This window comes from Drosophila ananassae, chromosome 2R (assembly GCF_017639315.1).
Source record: "Drosophila ananassae strain 14024-0371.13 chromosome 2R, ASM1763931v2, whole genome shotgun sequence".
Taxonomy (NCBI): Eukaryota; Metazoa; Arthropoda; class Insecta; order Diptera; family Drosophilidae; genus Drosophila; species Drosophila ananassae.
Window position 1 is genome coordinate 19226098 of NC_057928.1, and position 17932 is coordinate 19244029.

General features: G+C 43.2%; 1 protein-coding gene across 1 annotated transcript; it reads left to right on the forward strand.

Annotated features, from left to right (window-relative positions):
* Window positions 1-68: 68 nt before the first annotated feature.
* On the forward strand, window positions 69-944 carry LOC6506992. Its single transcript, XM_001956829.4, has 2 exons — window positions 69-629; window positions 683-944. Exons 1-2 carry the CDS (start codon window positions 103-105, stop codon window positions 846-848), a joined length of 693 nt encoding a protein of 230 aa, XP_001956865.1. The 5' UTR covers window positions 69-102; the 3' UTR covers window positions 849-944.
* Window positions 945-17932: the final 16988 nt, after the last annotated feature.

A 17932-nucleotide genomic window follows, 5' to 3' on the forward strand; every position in this document is an offset into this window, starting at 1 on the left:
CTAATATTAGCAGACAGATTAGATTAAAAACTGATTGGATAAGATAAATCCGTTTGAATAAATTCAGATGCATGGCTCTAGTTTTGTTAGTTGGATTCAAAGATGCTTCGCCTGCTGATCTTCCTGGCTTTTGCAATTCTTGGCTGCCAGGCTGCCTGCAACGTGTGCTCCGCCACCACAGGACACTCCTGCATCTCGGAGACAGAGTTCCAGTTCTGCTCGTCGAGTTCAGTGGCCATTGGCACCACCTACACCTGTCCCACCGGATATTATTGCACCGAGTCCGCCGTTCTCTGCAGTGCGGACTCCAGCCTAACCGCCTGTTCGGGATGCAACAAATGTAGCACGGATAAGCGCTTTGCCTGCACCAGCCGGAATACGTTCGCTCTGTGTTTGGGAACCACTACTCCTAGTGCTTCCCTGGGAGGCACTTGTGGCGCCAGTTTAGTTTGCAATGTAGCTAGTGAAATCATCTGTGTGGATCCCACTCATAACCCAACCACCTGTTGGAGCTCCGGTACTGGAAACTGCGGTTCCACGACCATTACGGATCCCAACGAATACTGTCGAGGTGTTGGAACCATCGGAAGATATCCCTATGGGGGAGTTACTTCCACCACATGCAAACAGTAAGTATTCTAATCACATAATTTATGAATCCAACTGATTTTTATAATTCAAGGTACGTTTATTGCTATGTTGTGAGTGGAGTCTTTTATGGAAATGTGTACAGCTGCCCTGGTGGCAATTACTTCGACAGCACCACCCAACAGTGCACCACCGCAACTCAGGCCAGGTGCTCGGACTCTGTTCAATGCTTAACACTTAATAATCGTTTATTGCCTTAAAAGTTGGCAGAGCATTTTCATAAAATGTTCTTTTAATTGTAACATTTAAACTTGCAATTTCAATTTGCAATTCATTAAAAGGACTTGGTTTAATAAGTGAAATGCCTTAAAAATCAATACTTTCGCGACACTCAATGTTCGTGTACATTTTGTATCTGCACTGGCAGATCCTGCCTCACACCCTATGCCCAGGACTCACACAGACAGGCCACAATGTGGTCTGGACGCTGTGGCGTTTTATGACGTATACGCCACGTTGGCATTTGCACCTTGAAACTTTTCCGGCCTCGGAGCCAGAAGTTTTGTGGAAAACTCGCATACAATTATGAAGTGTGCCCAGTAGCTTTAACGTCCAAAACTTTCTGTCGAGTTTTCCCATCCATTTTTAGTTTTATTTTCCCTTTTTTTGTGCTCTTGTTTTTCATGAAAAATCTTTTGCGGAAAAGCACAGCAATTTTTTGCAGCTTTTTTTTTTTGCGCTCCCCTGTTGGCCGATGTGGGTCAGTTACATGGCCACACGGGTCGCAAAAGTTTGTGGCCTGGTGGCAGCTATGTTGGTGGCATGCCACCGAAAATTCAATTCGATCCCAAGGCTGAGCCGCAAAAGTTTTCATTCAGTGTTTTCGGTTTCAATGGTTTCGATTTCACACGCCCCTAAACCAGGCTCCGACCTGCCCCTTCCCACAGCCAAATTTCAACCGAAACACGCACATAGTTTCCCTTCTGGTACGTGCACAATGTGCAATTGATTGCCGAGGAGGTGGTGGCTCAAAATTAAGGTGGTGACCTGCACACTTTGATGAACACCAGTGGCGAAGCTGCTGAGGTATACTGTGGCCAGAACTGATTGCAATTTTAAAGCAAAAAGTCTTTAAAATCTGTTGGAAAATTGGCGAGGTTAATTTAATTTTAGGCCTAGCCAAATGCCTATATGTATTCTGTTTTCTATAGTTTAGTCAGCAGGGCGATAATCTCTGTGTGGGCGTACAGTTTTTTGCTTTTCTTTCAGATTTATGACGCCATGGTGGGGTATATGTGTTTATAAAAGCAAATTATAGAATCACTTAGGCCTAAAGCTGCGATGACTACAGATTATGAATAGCTTTTGGGAAGTAATATATTTCGTTGGAAATTCTTGACCTCTAGCAGGTGGATTCTATTCTTAAATATTAATTTTTAACCATTTGTTTTCTGGGGAATTAATTCTTATATAAGCTTCTTGGGAATACCGCTTTTCCCGGTATAATTTTCTTTAAAGAAGCCTCGAAGCTCTTAATCCAAAATCAACATTTTTAAAACTTTCCCCGCATTTAGTAGAACAAATATAAAGTTACAACGGCTTTCAGCGAATTTTCAACTTTTATTTTTGGCGAAAAAGTTTCATTCGAAAAAAGACCAAGCAGATAATGCATATTTCATAAGCTATGTAATCATAACGCATATTCCTGTTAGCCTGCCACATGTGCCACGCCCACTTGGCCCCCCAGCCTTGCCTTATTGCCAAGTAGTTCTATGTTTTTTTGCGACTCATCAACGTCAAGAGTCCAAAGACGAGGCGACGTCATCATCATCGCACGAGTCGCGAGTCGGGCATAATGGCACTGCACTTAGGCCAGATGAATTCATTAATTATTTTCCCTAATAGAACGAGAATATGAGGAAGTCCTACTAGACTAATTAAATTGTACGGCCCAGCTGTTGAAACTAAATTCGATGAATGAGCCTTGCCGCGCGTTCTTAAAGTTTGGCAAGTACGGCAAAGTATCTTGAGTGGCAGCCCCTTGTGGCATCCTTTCACCTGTCGTTGGTTTTTCTGTTTTTGCCCAGCAGCGCGTTGCACTCAGTGATTAGTTTCAGCTGAGAACTTGGCTTAAAGTTTTAAGGCAACTGCAGGCAAACAGACCTCAGACATTGCAGCCTTCAGGCCATTTGGAGCGTGTTTAGGCGACAGCAGAGCCGCATCTGACATGCCATCTCATCTGAATAGCTTAAATCGGGAGATATGCATATAATGTGGCATCTTCCCCCATACCGTCTCACTCCCCTTTTCTTCTCAACCAGGCCCATAAAATAAGGCCAACTACAAATGGGCTTTAAATAGCAGAGAGCTCATGCTGTTTGCCTTGGCAACAGGCATATGCGGGTGCACTGAAAGAAAGGTAGTCCTTAAGGTGTTTTAATGCTTAATATTAATGCTACATCTGTTACATTATCTACTATCTGGAATTTAAATATATATCTTTTGAAACTGTTTCTTTCAGTGCTAGAATATTTGTAGCTCATTTTGTGCTAGGAACTATTTCATTATTAGAATGTTGGCTTATTTTATATTCCCCCTGGCAGTGTTGCTTCGGAATACTGCTGCCTTTGGCGCTCATTCCGACGGCTTTTAATTAAAGTTCTATATTCATTTGTTGTTTCGGCTTGGCGCCCTACCACCCACCGATCCGCCGACCCACCACCCACTTCTCGACCATCTTTCAGCCCACCTGTGGTGCAGCCGCTGGCGACTGCAATTAATTTATTTCACCTCCTAGCTGCCGGTGAGCAGGTTGCCCCAGCCGAAGCACCAAATTCCCAATGACCAAAGTGGCACATTACTTTGTTTTGTTTATCCATTAATTTGGGGTTAATTGGTTCTGCTGCTGAATACATTGAGGAATAGTTTTGTTTGTTTTGCTTTCAATATGGAAAAACTGGGAATGTACTTATTTTTGGCTTGGAGAGATATTATAGAGCCTGGTAGTCCTTGTTTTAATTGCCATTCGACGTTTAAGTTTAGATTGATGGGCATGGTATTTAAACATTAGAATTGGATGTTAGTTTTCAAATATCTAAGCGTCGAAAAGCCCATATCATGCAAAAACAGTATAAGAAAGGTTGTCTTCGGTAGCTGGCTTTTACTCTAAAGTAAAACCCAATTTTAAAAGGTAAAGCCTTCCACAATTTAGTTAATCCCACCTAACAAACTTTGACTCAACTTTCGGCTTCCTCACCTGACCTCACCTAGCTTCTAAAATATTTAAAATATTCAGAAATCACTTCAAGTTCAAAGAACCGTTTAGACCGAAACAAACTTGGCCCCGAAACGTGACTGGCAGTTATAAATATGCAAAAGCGCTCTAACCAAGCCGCTCGATAGTTAATCCTGCCTCGCTGCCGAAAAACAACACGTAAACACTGGAAAAACATGTCGAGCCACCCACACACATACTCCACCCACAGGGGTTGGCAGTTCAAGCACACGAGCTTGTCGAACAATTTTGACATATCCATGAGATGAGGTCAACTGGGCCACAAACACACAAGCTGCAGGACAAACACGCCCACAACCATTATTATATAATGCGACGTTGCAGCTGCACGGCCACAAATGTCGCCACCTACGACAATGCAGGACAGACAGGACAATGGCCGATTTTTGGTTAGAGGTGCCACAAAGTTTGGCTAAAAAATTAAGGATTTTAAAGAATAGGAAAGCTTTTTATATCCACATCAAGTATACGCCCCATATGTTTTACGAAAAAGTAAACACTAAATAAGCTTCTGCCAAAGTTTTAATCCATTTAAAGTCCCAAGTCTCTAATTATATAATATAGCTAAAGCAACATCACCATGATGATTTTCCAAAGGACGAGGGATCTACCAGAAAACTTTTGAGGGCAACCCAAGAATTTTACGGGGAAATAGGGGACAGGCCTGCATAATGAAGCGCAGTGGCATACATGCATTGCATGCCACATGCCGTGAGCCGTGAAGTATGTGTGTCCTGGCAAAAGGATCTGTCGGCAGGATGACTGACAGGCGACATTCAGGCAGTCGAATGCCCTCCTTTCGCCCCGACATGACCTTCCTCGAACCCTTGCATTAATGAACTCGCCGATGGGTATTTAAATAAAAAGCCATTAAAAGCGAGCTTTATCGAAAGGACTTAAAATTTGTCAATGGACCTGCAATATTAATAATGAAATGTAAATATATGGATAAAGTGAAATCGTTTTCTTGTTTGTTTATGATGAGCAACTATTTTTTTGCGACAAGCACTATTAAATTATTCTGAATTGAATTTCATGTTTTTGTTTGAAATTAAGCGTGGGACTTCATAGAATTTAAGGTATCAGTCGGGGTATAATTTGATATGTCAATATATTAAGAAGTGACGTGGATTTTATTATTATGGCTGTAATGAATCAAATGCATTATGTCTCGTTTAAATAACTTAATTTGCGAGCCGGCCCGCCTGATTTCTGTTCAATGCGTGTTTGGCTATTAGCTATTTTGTCATTTTGTTTTTCGGCGACTGTCATTGAAATTTGCGTGGCACGGCGGCATAGTGTGCCCCAAACGAGCTTTGATTAGCCTTAAAATGCAGGTCAGTATTTAATTATTCAACTCCATTAGTTTTTGCAGGCCTTTAATGCCTTGTTTGATGCAAATTAATTTGGTTGCAATTTGTTTTTCATTCTCGGTGCAGATTCGGTGCTCTGCATTGGCGTAATTAAGCTTTAAAATTTAATTGCAAATAGCTGTGCGTTTTTTTTTTCTTAAACAATTAATTATGGAAATTATGGTTTCAATTTAATTTCAGAGAACAATCAAGCGATAAAGAGACCATTCATTTGTTCGCTAATGCAGGCCTATTTTCACCAAAGTATCTTCGAAATAGCTTATCTATTACAGGCACAACTATATGTTAATTAAACCGTCAATTAGAATAGATTGCCGGCCATGTGTGCATGCAAATGACTGTCATTAGTCAAGGCACACACTTTGTGGTAAAGTGTATGAAAAATTCTCCTTCTGGGAAGCTGGGGCTCTCGGAAGAATGCGGAACCGAACTGGATGGGAGCATCGCTTCTGCTCATAAATCAGTCGAGAACGCTAATTGCCGCCCGGCAGCAACAATTGTCCCTTGTAATTGTTGACTGACATGTGCAAATTGTAAGTAAATTATTTTATAAAAGTCAAACATTTTGACGGCTGCTATCGAAACGAGCACTTATCCGATATATAGGCCTTATCAATGGGGCTGACACGTCTGGGCCCACACCGAGCGCCAAATCTGTGGCAACAGTGTGGGTATAGGCCTCCTCTTAATCTCTGCACGGCAAATAATTTATTTTATTTCAGAAATACTCTGAGGACACTTTTATGTTAAATTACAATCTAGTCTAGCCCTAGAAAGCCCTTTTAATAAGTAGGAAAATAGTAAACTCTTGAAGATTTTCCACTTGCTATTATATAAATTTTCCTCTGTGCTTAACCCCAATACCGAGTAGCGCGTATAAATTCTATTCGCGTGTGGATTTCAGTTGATAAATCATGTGGCAATAGCCGAGTGTGGGCAGCGTTTGCTCGCATTTGCAGTGCAATAATTTGCAGCTTTGGAGCTGCAACCCCTTCCCCACTGTTGAAATTGCACAACTTTCATTGGAGGCTGGGGGGCTACGGTCCGGGAGGCTGGAAGGCTGGGCTGTGGCAAGTGGCAAGTGGGTGCCTCATGGCGGGTCACTTGTCCAGCGACCAGAGGCTGGCCAGCGCTGGCAAATAGAGCCATTAAGTGGCCTGTGAGAGTGGGCTACTTTCGCCGCTCGCAGGAAAGTCAACGCGATACTTTCATTAAGCAAATAGCCGGGCGGGCCACTCAGACTCATAGCTCTCGAGGGCAGCCAATTGGCATCCGCAAGTCATAGCTTTCACAGTCTTTTTCGCCAGTGGGTCACTGAGTTACTCAGACAGTCGCCCAGTGATATTTAATTTAGCTCGGTGCGTAGGAAATGCGATTAAATTGCCAGTAATTGCAATTTGCTGCGGAAAGTATTGCTCCTATTGCATTAAAACGCTAATATGTGTGTAATTTGTTTGCCGCTTTTCATTTTTGATCGGCACTTGTGTTTGCACAACACTCAATCAGTAGCGGTCAAATACCTATTGCCGTCCATCGAAATATTTAATCAATGCAAATGGAAAACGCCACGCCCCTCCTCCGTCTCCCAGCCTCCAGTCAATCGACTATCTGTCGCCGATTCTGATGACGGTGGCGCCTCGTTTAATGGCTGTAATTGCAATCAAGGCATACATTCGAGTATGTAATATCATGGCTTCTGGTTAATATTTGAATTGTCACGGGAGAAATACAAACAAGCCGCCAACCATTGACGGTAATTAATAAAACATAAAAATTTAAATCAGTTTTGTTGACATGAAAATGAGGCTTAATATTTATTTTGTTAAGGTTTAATATTTGTAAAGCTTTTGTGATTTATATTTGATTATCTCCCACACAGTGCAAAGTTTAGCTTACACATGTTGCCAATTTCTATCCCATGCCTCAGGGGAAGACATTAAACGATTTTGGAAAAAATTCCTTATCATTCTGTATTAAAATCAAGAAAAAAAATATTTTTTTTAATTGGTAATCAAATTTTCTTGGGGATTCCCAAAAAGCTCAAAAATGTATAGGAAGGACAATCAGACCCACTGCAATGGTCATATCTTGTCCAATTTTCATATGATTCTTCAGCGAAATACCTTATATGATTCATAGCTCGATTTCCCATCAATTTGCATCAAAATCTGGAAACAAAATATTTTTTTGATTTTTCATTAAATTTTCTGGACGGTCCCCTTCGAAAATCAAGAAAAGTGCATGGAGCCACTATATGGCCCCCTGCGAGGGCTATATCTTTGTCAATAATAATCTGATTCTTGAGCGGAATACCTTAACCGATTCGACGATCGATTCCCCATCAATCTGCATCAAAACCTGGCAACAAAATATTTTTTAGATTTTTCATTAAATTTTCTGGAGGGTCCCTTTCGAAAATTCAGAAAAGTGCATGGAGCCCCTATATGACCCCCAGCGAAAGCTATATCTTTGGCAATAATCATCCGATTCTTGAGCGGAATACCTTAAATGATTCGTAGATCGATTTCCCACCAATCTGCATCAAAATCTGGTAACAAAATATTTTTTAGATTTTTCATTAAATTTTCTGGAGGGTCCCCTTCGAAAATCAAGAAAAGTGCATGGAGCCACTATATGGCCCCCAGCGAAGTCTATATCTTTGGCAATACTCATCCGATTCTTGAGCGGAATACCTTAAATGATTCGTAGATCGATTTCCCACCAATCTGCATCAAAATCTGGTAACAAAATATTTTTTAGAGTTTTCATTAAATTTTCTGGAGGGTCCCCTTCGAAAATCAAGAAAAGTGCATGGAGCCACTATATGGCCCCCAGCGAAGTCTATATCTTTGGCAATACTCATCCGATTCTTGAGCGGAATACCTTAAATGATTCGTAGATCGATTTCCCACCCAATCTGCATCAAAATCTGGGAACAAAATATTTTTTCGATTTTTTTTTAAATTTTGGTGAAAATGTATGACAAGGACTATTTGGCCACAGGTGGCTATTTCATTGCCAATTTCCACCCGATACTTCGGCGGAATACCTCAAACGATTTGTATTAGATTGTAAAAGTTTCTTGAACATCTTGAGCAATAAAATAATATATTTTCAGAACCTCTTGTCCATTTTATAGATGGCATCAAGCTGCCTGACTTTGTCTAACGAACTGCAATTAAATGCCATTTGTTGTGCGACTCATCTGTAAAGTCATAAATTAAGTATTTAAGTATATGCGATGTTTTCCACTTGGCCTCAATCATTTATCACATCTATCCGTATCTGTTCGTCTCCCGTTGGGAGTATTGTTGCCGTTGCCAATGTCATTTTGTTGACTCAACCTCGTGCCTGACGTCATGGCCTGCATTTGGGAATCTCTCGTCGCTCTGGCTGGCTGGATGACGCAGCTGCAATTGCAGCAGCAATTGGTGGCACCACTGCCAGTTCCAAGGCTGCCACGGCAGCCATTCGGTCACCATGTACGGGGTGATGGCGATGGCAGCCCATATTTTTGTCCGCCGCCCGCTCAAACGACCTTGCCCCAAGCCAAAGCCAACAAAAAGGGCAGCCAGCCTGAGAGGCGACACTGCCAAGTATCGATTGGAGCTGCGTAATGGATGTGTTTTTAGTGCATTTCTGTCTAAGGTGCTCGAAGTTTTGTTGGCTGACAGAAGCGAGCCAAGGTCGTGTGACTCAGTTCTGAACAGATTTTATGTGCCCAGTGGCAGGGCATCCAATAATTTATTCAGTTTCAACAATAGTTGAAGCCCCATGTCATTTTTTCAACATTTTGTATCTCAACATCGCTTTAAATGATCTCCTTGCTGACCCCATTCTGTATCTGCATCTGTAATTTCGTGGTCATTTAGTTTGGTGTTCAATGCACCTCCGCCCGAGGATTGCGGTTGCATCCCCGCAGCACAGCATTGGCGTTCTGATTATGTTGTTGCCTTTGATGTTACAACACCGCCATTGTTTCGGTTAATTAAAATTTGTGGTTGCCACATGCATGCCTGTTTGGCGAATTTCACTAAATTAGTGAGCAGTGCTCAGTACGGTTCAGTTCGGTTCGGTTTCGTTTGGTTTGGCTCGCATTTTGGTTCTGGTTCTGGGGCTCTTCGGACTTCGGTTGCCTTAAATATTTAATATGCAGAGAGCCGCGATGCGGACGGGCATGAAATTGCCGCACTTGAAGCCAGCTCCAGAGTGAGCTGGCGACGAGTCTAAGGCCCGGGCAAGAAGTTATCTGCATTCCAGCAGAACCAGTTTACCTTCCCTTTCCTTACCGGGGAGGAGCCTCCCGATCCTGTCGCATCTTGTGCAACCGCCAGCATCGGTGATTCATGCACCATCCACCAGACTCAGCAGCGTCCGATTGGGTCGTCTTTGTTTCGCTGGATTGCTTTAGTTCTGAGTATGTCGCAAATCTCTCCGATTCCCACGCCGCGAAAAATGCTCTTTGCTCTGGGGTCTTTTCTTTTTCCGTTCCGTATTTTTCATTTTTGGCCTGAGCTAGAGCCAGGGCAACGGAGCGTATGCGTAATCAGGCTAGAGTCGTTAGCCAGTTGGCTGTCGCCTCCCCCCCAAACCCAGAAACCCCAAAACTTTTCGCATTTTCCAGCCACGCATGCCAATCTTTTCATGACAAACTTCACTCGCCATCAGCTGCAGCTTGACTGCGCAAAAATCTTGTTTAAGCTCTAAGCCCCCTTATTTTTTGGCCACGGATGGTAACTATTAAACTTGTTTCCTGCTTTTCCCAGCTAGAGCGGGAGACAAGTTATTTTATAGAATTTATGGCTGTCTTTGCGAAGGGATCGCAAACTTTTCCACCAACAAAGTTACAGCTGAAAGTTATTCGACAGGTTTGTGCCAAAGGGTTCTTGGTTCCTCATCATCTAAAGTTAATACTTTCTTATAAACTTTTTTTATTTCCATAAATAAGAAATTAGCAAAGAGGGGTTTCTTAGACCTTATCCCATCTAACAAATATCGCTCTAATTTGTAAAACATTCTTCATTTTTATCGCAACTCAAGACACTTAAGGAGGGATAAGATTCCGATCAGGACTACAAATATTCCGTCAACAAATTTTTGAGCAATCCTACCTCCTGCGAAGCCTGCGATGGGATCTGCGATAAGAAATCCCGCCACACGACAATGGCATTACCCGAAATCGGCATATATACACAAAGATTTATGTGTTATGGATAATGTTAGAGCTACTACCCAAACACACACTTGAACTGTGTGTGTGTGTGTGGAAAGTCAGGAGCCCGTCGAGATAAACGACTCTGGCTGGTACCTTTTGTGCCGCAACAACTTTCACGCGTTTCGCCAACTCCTTTTGCCCGAAGACAATGTTATCATAGGCCCATATTTGTGCAGCAACAGGATCAGGATCAGGATGAAGAAGGGGGATGCCAGTTGGGAGATGGAAAGGCAATGCCGCATAAGAACGCAGAACTCGTATTTAAACAAGAAAGGAAAGCTAACTTCGGGCGGAGCCGAAGTTTATATACCCTTGCAGTTCAGTCGCAGTCCGATAGGTGGCGCCACGCATCTATATTATTAGATATACAGCGGATCGTATATAGTCGGCCGATCCTTATGAAATTTGGCATATCGAATTATTTTGACCAAAGAAGCATACATTGAAAATCCCATCCTTCTAACTTGAAAAACAACGAAGTTATGCCATTTCCGATCAATCAGTTATATGGCAGCTATAGGATATAGTCGACCGATCTTTATGAAATTTGGCATATCGTATAAGTTGGACCAAATAAGAATCCATAGAAAGTCCCAACCTTCTAACTTGAAAAACAACGAAGTTATGCCATTTCCGATCAATCAGTTATATGGCAGCTATAGGATATAGTCGACCGATCCCGGCCGTTCCGACTTATGTACTACCTGCAAAGGAAAGAAGGGTGTGTGCAAAGTTTCAACTCGATAGCTTTAAAACTGAGAGACTAGTTTGCGTAGAAACAGACAGACAGACGGACAGACAGACAGACGGACAGACAGACAGACAGACAGACAGACAGACGGACAGACGGACAGACGGACAGACGGACATGCTTATATCGACTCAGGAGGTGATCCTGATCAAGAATATATATACTTTATAGGGTCGGAGATGTCTCCTTCACTGCGTTGCACACTTTTGACCAAAATTATAATACCCTCTGCAAGGGTATAAAAAGGCCAGGGAACAGGGCAAAAATGTTTAGGTACCGAAATGAAAGAAAACGAGCCACACAAAAATTCCGGCGGGCCAAAGGAGCCGCCGCCCAAGCTCTCAGATACAGATGCACAGAGATACAGATACGGATGCCGCGATCCGCACACAGATATACAGCTACACACACACAGATACTGTGGTACTGTTGGTACTTCTTCATGCGCAGACGCGCAGGCAGAATGAGCATAACTAAGCGTTGCACGAATTCACAAAATTGGCCACTGCTGGCGGATGCTCCAGAAGCCCAAAAGCTTTACCGGATCGAGATACATATTGAATTTCATGGATTGCCGAATGCTGACCCTTGGCCCAGAGGATCCGCGTTGAGTTATTAAACAACTGAAGGCAACTGGATCTCGGGAAGCAATGTAAATTGGCGGGACGTGGCGGAAGGCAGCAGCAGAGGCAGCGGCAGCCAAAGGCTGGCATGGAGCAGGACGAGACGCCCTGTCGTTTATTTATAGAAATAATGAATTGAACAGGTGAGATCGAGCCGATGATAAGCATAGAAATTCCAGCACACACACTCTCTCAAAAAGGCCAACAGCAAAAAAAAGCGAAGGAAACCGATTGCAAACTGCAAACTGCAGCTTGGCAGCTCGCTCGAGTTGGCATTGCGAAATCTTTGAACGGCGAACGGCAGGCTGCAAACTGCAAAAAGCAGAAAGCAATCCAATTTACTGATTTATTTCTTATTTTACTTTGACTATGCAGCAGCAGCAACAACAGCCATAGCAGCAACAGCAACATCGGCGGCAGCAACAGAAACAGAAACCACAACGGAGGCAGTCACGGCAGCGGCTTCTGAGCCTCGAACTTAGCTTTGGATTCAGTTAAGCACTAAAAAAAAATACAAAAATATTGACTATAATTTTATTAAAATTTTTTAAGTATTTAAGAAAAGAAAATATAGAAGATCAGTGAGTAAACAAGACAGTTTAGAGTTCCTTTAGGGGTAAGAGGTTTGTCTTTCAAGTTAAGTTGTTCGTTCTGTTTAAGGTTCTACTTAGTAATTCCTCTCAACTCATAGAAGAAAATCTATTATTCAGATTACCTGAAAATCTTCTAGTATTTCTCTAAGTGCATTTTAAAACCTGGCTCTATATCGACCAATGTAGTTAGTGGGCTCTGCTTGGCTTCGCTTTGATCTTGATGCTGGGCAGCGACGCCTGACAACGATGACGAGGCACAACCCCTCGATGCCACAGCTCCCCCCACGGCCGTCTCCAGATGCAGCTCCAGGCCCAGCCTCATCTCCCAGGCTCAGACCATACAAAAGGCCAGACAGAAAGAAGTCCAGAGGGATCAAGTAATAAATGCAATTTGGCCCAATAATGAATACCCTTAAAGGGTGCGGAGAGTAATAGTATTAAATATATTCCAATTAATGCTATTTAAACTGGAAAAAGTAAAGAAAACAAGTTTTAATTCTTTTGTTGGCTTTGTTGCATATGGAAATCATAAAAGTAGAGTATTCAAAACGTTAAAGGGGAAGCTGCAACATCGGTATTCACCATCAGGGGGCAACAACAATTTGAAGATTCGTGTAGGCAAAGGCTGCTGGCTGCCAGCAATTGTTGTTGCTGCTGATGCTGCGGCTGTTGGTTGCACAAATGCAGATGCCACGACATTATTTTTGCCACTTGGTCGATGGGAGCAGAACCCGACATTCACATTCACATCGACAGACCCGACCCGGCCCGACCACGGCGATGGCGATGGCGATGACTTGGTTCGCATCTTTGTCGCTCATGCTTTATTTAAGGTTTCATGTATAAATATTTTTATTTATTGTGCAACACATTCGCACACGTTGCGAGCTGAGGCTCGGGATGCCATACGGTGAGGCACGACTGCAACTGCAACTGCAACAGCAGCAGCATATGAGATACACTTTAAAAATGGGTCTATTATTTAAACATATTGTGGCATGACATTAAAAATGAAAGTGTTTATTTTCTGTCGAGTAATTATAGATTTTATTAAGCTAATAAAAATAATAGTTTGTGAATAATATTATTACTCCATTAATATTTAAACTCTTGAGTGTTTTTTGACAGTACATAAACTGTGTGAAAAATATTATAATATATTCTTTGATCTGTGATCTGTACTTCAAGTATTTTCTGTCAGTGCTTTTAGCAAACTCGACCCCGGCTCAAAGGCAATGGCAACAATAATGATGATGATGTGTAAACTCGCGGTGGGACGCTTAATTTCTACCTTGGCCAAGGCCCGGGATTGGGTTTGGCACTCGGGCCGGGACTGGGGCCGGGACTGGGGTTGGGACTTGGGCCTGGTGATGGCGATGGCTATGGCTATGGTGCTGGGTAGGGCATACAGACAGCCCGGTGTATACAGACAGCCACGTGCATCTATATGCACTGCATCTGTGTATATTCTCGTATTTATTTATGGCAGAGTTCTTGAGTGCCCCAGCCCCTGTTGCCAAGTGCCGTCTTTGGTCCAATCCGGTCCGGTACGGTCCATCCGTCCGTCTGATATCGGCTGCCGAGGGCTAGTTTATGGGCACGGTCAGGAGGTGTTTGGTTGAACCGTTGAGTGCAGTGGGAACTGGTGACTGGGAATCGGGCAAGGGGCATCCGACATCGGACATCGGGAACTCCGCAGCCGCCGGCCGAGATGCGAAAGTGATAATACAAATATGATGGGGCCCCCTATAAAAAGTGAGTGGGCCAAACGGTGGGAAATTGTTCGAAGCACCTCGGAGGGAATCCAGTTCGTGACGGCAGTGGGTGTTGGTTCTTACAAGAATTTTTATAAAAATGTTCTATTAATAACGTCGCATTGGATTCAATTTTCTCAGGTGTGTCTTAGGTTTAAGTAATATTTTATATAATTTTTATTATATCTTACCACATTGACGGATTAACTTTGAACCCCACTACTTGACAACCAGAAGTGCCTTTCTATTAACACATTTCCCAGTGGCGTGCCACTATTGACTTGTATTGAGAGTGAACTGTGCATCCATTTCATCGCCATTGTCATTACCAACATCACAATAATCATCAGTAACATCATCGGAGAGGAACAACCTAGACCCAATCACCGGGAGCAAGAACAAAGGCAAAAAATCGATTTCATTCATACGCAATTGCGTTGAAATCTGTCAATGACACGTTCACGACGCCCGTCAGCCACCCCTGGTCCGCCCACCCCGGGCCGGGCAGGATGGTGTATCTGCCACATATTCTATACCCCTGGTATGCGCTCCCCCTGCAAGGGGCTGATGTATATCCACTCTCTACGATTCAGTTCCTCTAGCCATGGATATCGCTGCCACCGACAGACCCAGACTCGAATCCCTCTGAACTACTAGCACCTGCCTTGATGTGGATGATGCACTGGAAAAAATTTCAAGGGGTCTTCTATAGGAGTTTATTTCAATTAACAAGAGCTTAAGCTACAAAGATAGTACAGAAAATGGCTTATAATAATTTTACTAAATTTAAAAATAAAAGTAATCTTTCATAACTAAGACCACCTCTTTTCTCCCAGTGCTTCCTTCAGGTTAAAGATGAGAAGAGAAAGGAGAACGAGGCTGAAGGTGCCCCAAGGAGGGGATCAGGGGGAAGACCCACTCATCACGGCCATTGACAAGTAGCTGTCAGGTGGAAGGGTCAAGAGGGAAGCACAAGCCAGTGAGCATCAGGACCACTTTCCGACACACAAGTAACTTGTCCGAAACCCTTGCCCAGGGCCATGCAGCGACAGGGGGGAGGCGTATCTGGCAGATAGCGGGAAAATGAGGTGAACACGCATCACAATGTGCCAAATCAAGCACAAAAATCCAATATCCTGCAATGGAACACAATTACACGGTGCACACAACTCGATTTGGCCGGGCCGAGACCCTAATAACTTTTTGGCCGGCCCAATCTAATTGGCACACGCCAGGCCAAAGCCTGGGAAGGTGGAGGGCTGAATTATGGACGACCCTATAATTTTTCTCACAGTGCACAGGGCCTTGCATTGATTGTTACATGATGAAGTGCTATCGATGTCTGTTTCGTTTGACTGATTCTTCGATTCGATGGAAAAACGAGCCGCCCTCGAAGCGAAATCCCAAACTGTCAGAGTGTGTGTGCGAGTGTGTGGGTATGGAATTTAAGGCCATGGCACTGCAAGTGCCGCCCAGGTCTTTAAAAGTGTAAGAAGACGAGGCTGGTATTCAAATCTTGCCCCCTGCTCGATGACTTCACACATTCCTTAGCCTCAAGAAATGGAAAGAGAGGGGCACCATGGAGCACCACCGACGAGGAGTAGCGACGAGAACTTCCTTGAAAACCCCACTGTCTAAGCCAAGTGAAGAACTTAAACGTCGAACCAGTTTTTGGTGAATGAAAATCAACAAACCAAAAAGTTGCACAAACTCCAAAAGAACCTGAAGAAACCACAAGAGCAGAAGAAGTAACGAAGCCGTGGACGCTTCGTGGAGGAGACTGAAGAATGGAGACTGGCAGGGAGAGCTGAGCAAGGGAAGCCTCGCTGCTAAAATATAATAAAAAGAAATTAAAATAAAATTCAAAAATGTGCAAAACGAGACCGAGAACGAGAAATGCTGCATGCCAGTGCCAGTACCAGTGCCAGGTCTCTAAAAAACGAGCCAAAAAGGTTGGGAAAATGGGGGAAGGAGGGACTCGTAGCCCGGCTACGAGTGCAGAAGAATCTCCGTGGAACCTGTTGGACCAGTCACACACACACACAACACACACACACATGTACGCACACCTAGGGAAATGCCACCAACGTGTTTGTGGCAGGATAAAAGGCAAGCCGGGCTCAGTTATCTGGCCCTCTCGCTCTCGCCCCTGCCCGAGGACTTCAAGTGTAAAACGCTGTCGCTTGTGGAATGCGCACACACAGATACAGATGCCTCGCTACAGATACATCTACAGATACAACTCCTTGGATAGCCCGACATTTGGCCATATTCTGCTGCACTAAATCAAGCGTTTAAACGAAATTTGAGTTGAGCTCCCAAACCGATCAGAAAAAGAAGCTTTATGAAAAATACATATAGAACGGATGAAAAAAAAGGCATAATGTTCCACCATAATTTATAGATGCCGTTTGCCTAAATTCGTTTAATTTCTGTTTTACCCACACACCTTAAGGTCTTACCTGTCCGGCCTAAAAAAAGAAAAAAAAAGGCTAAAAAAGAGAGGGCCATAATAAGAGCAGGAGAACTAAAAGGGTTTCGGTTTCTTTGGGACCTCCGCTCTCATCGGATCGATCGTTCCGTAGCGTACATTATAATTTATAACTTTATCTAAACGATGTGGTGGTGTTTAATTTTCGACCTCACCTTTTCCATCTCTGGGGTTTTTGTTGTTCTTTTTTCGCCTGGCCATCATCATTATTTCTGATGTTCGTTTCATTGGAGAACTGTTTCCGCTTCGCATGACTCACTTTTTGCTGTTAACCTGAGGTTTTTTTATACTTTGTTTTTATTTTTTTCCAGATTTTTTTTAAGATTTTTTGGGAGGTCTCTTTATCACAGCACTAATTTGAATAGGATTCCAATTCGTGATGAACATATCATCCACTATACAGGCATCCAAGGCAGCTAGTCGGTTGGTGGGAGGGCGTTTGCGCCCAGCTGGATATCCAGCAACTGACCACCATGAAGTACGAGTATCTTGTTAATGAAGAAATAGATACACAGATGCCCCAGAGTGCGGCGAGGTATTTAGGATCGAGGCCAGTGCCCGCGGGGGTGACGAGTGAAAGTCCAAAGAGAGTCGTGCATTGTCTGCAACCTCAACACAATCGCTTGGAATTGCAAATCTTTTCGGATACACAAAAAAAAGAAATAAAAGAAGAAATGTAAAAGAAAAATAGCCAAATCGAAACAAAGGCAACACACGTGCTGAGCGAGGTCATGACACGGCAATAGATGTGTTTAGCCCTAGGAAAACTGGCTCGAAAAGGTGTGAAATCGGAGCCTGGTCTTGGCCAGGCCCACAAGTTCATTAAACCGATCGTAAAATACCGGCTATGAAATAAAATTAGAACGCATTCAGCCATCAATTAGCTGCGAGCATGCAAATTTTCCAGCGGCAACGATGAAAGCCACGATGGCCAACAAATTGGAGCAATAATGGGTCTCCTCCGAATCCGAGAATCAAGAACCCGAGAAGACCACTGCTCGGAGATGGATTGATTTACGTTGAATATGCAAATTGCAGCGATCCACTGATGAAAGCTTTTAGAGTAACATTTCGGGAATTTGAATAAATATTTGAGACGGCTAGTCCGGGGGAAAAAAAATAATCAAGCTACTGCCGGATGATTCATGGGTTTTATAAAACGGAACCTTGAATTCTTGTATTCGCGGGAATGTCGAAACCCATAAATAAAAGAAAGGTGGTTCCTTAAAGCTATAAATTAGTTTAGAAA

Excerpts from the sequence above, each read along its gene's own strand:
- LOC6506992 (XM_001956829.4), top strand. The coding sequence starts at position 103 with ATGCTTCGCCTGCTGATCTTCCTGGCTTTTGCAATTCTTGGCTGCCAG. Across the intron at positions 630-682 it reads ACTTCCACCACATGCAAACA|GTACGTTTATTGCTATGTTG; the intron begins GTAAGTATTCTA and ends TTATAATTCAAG.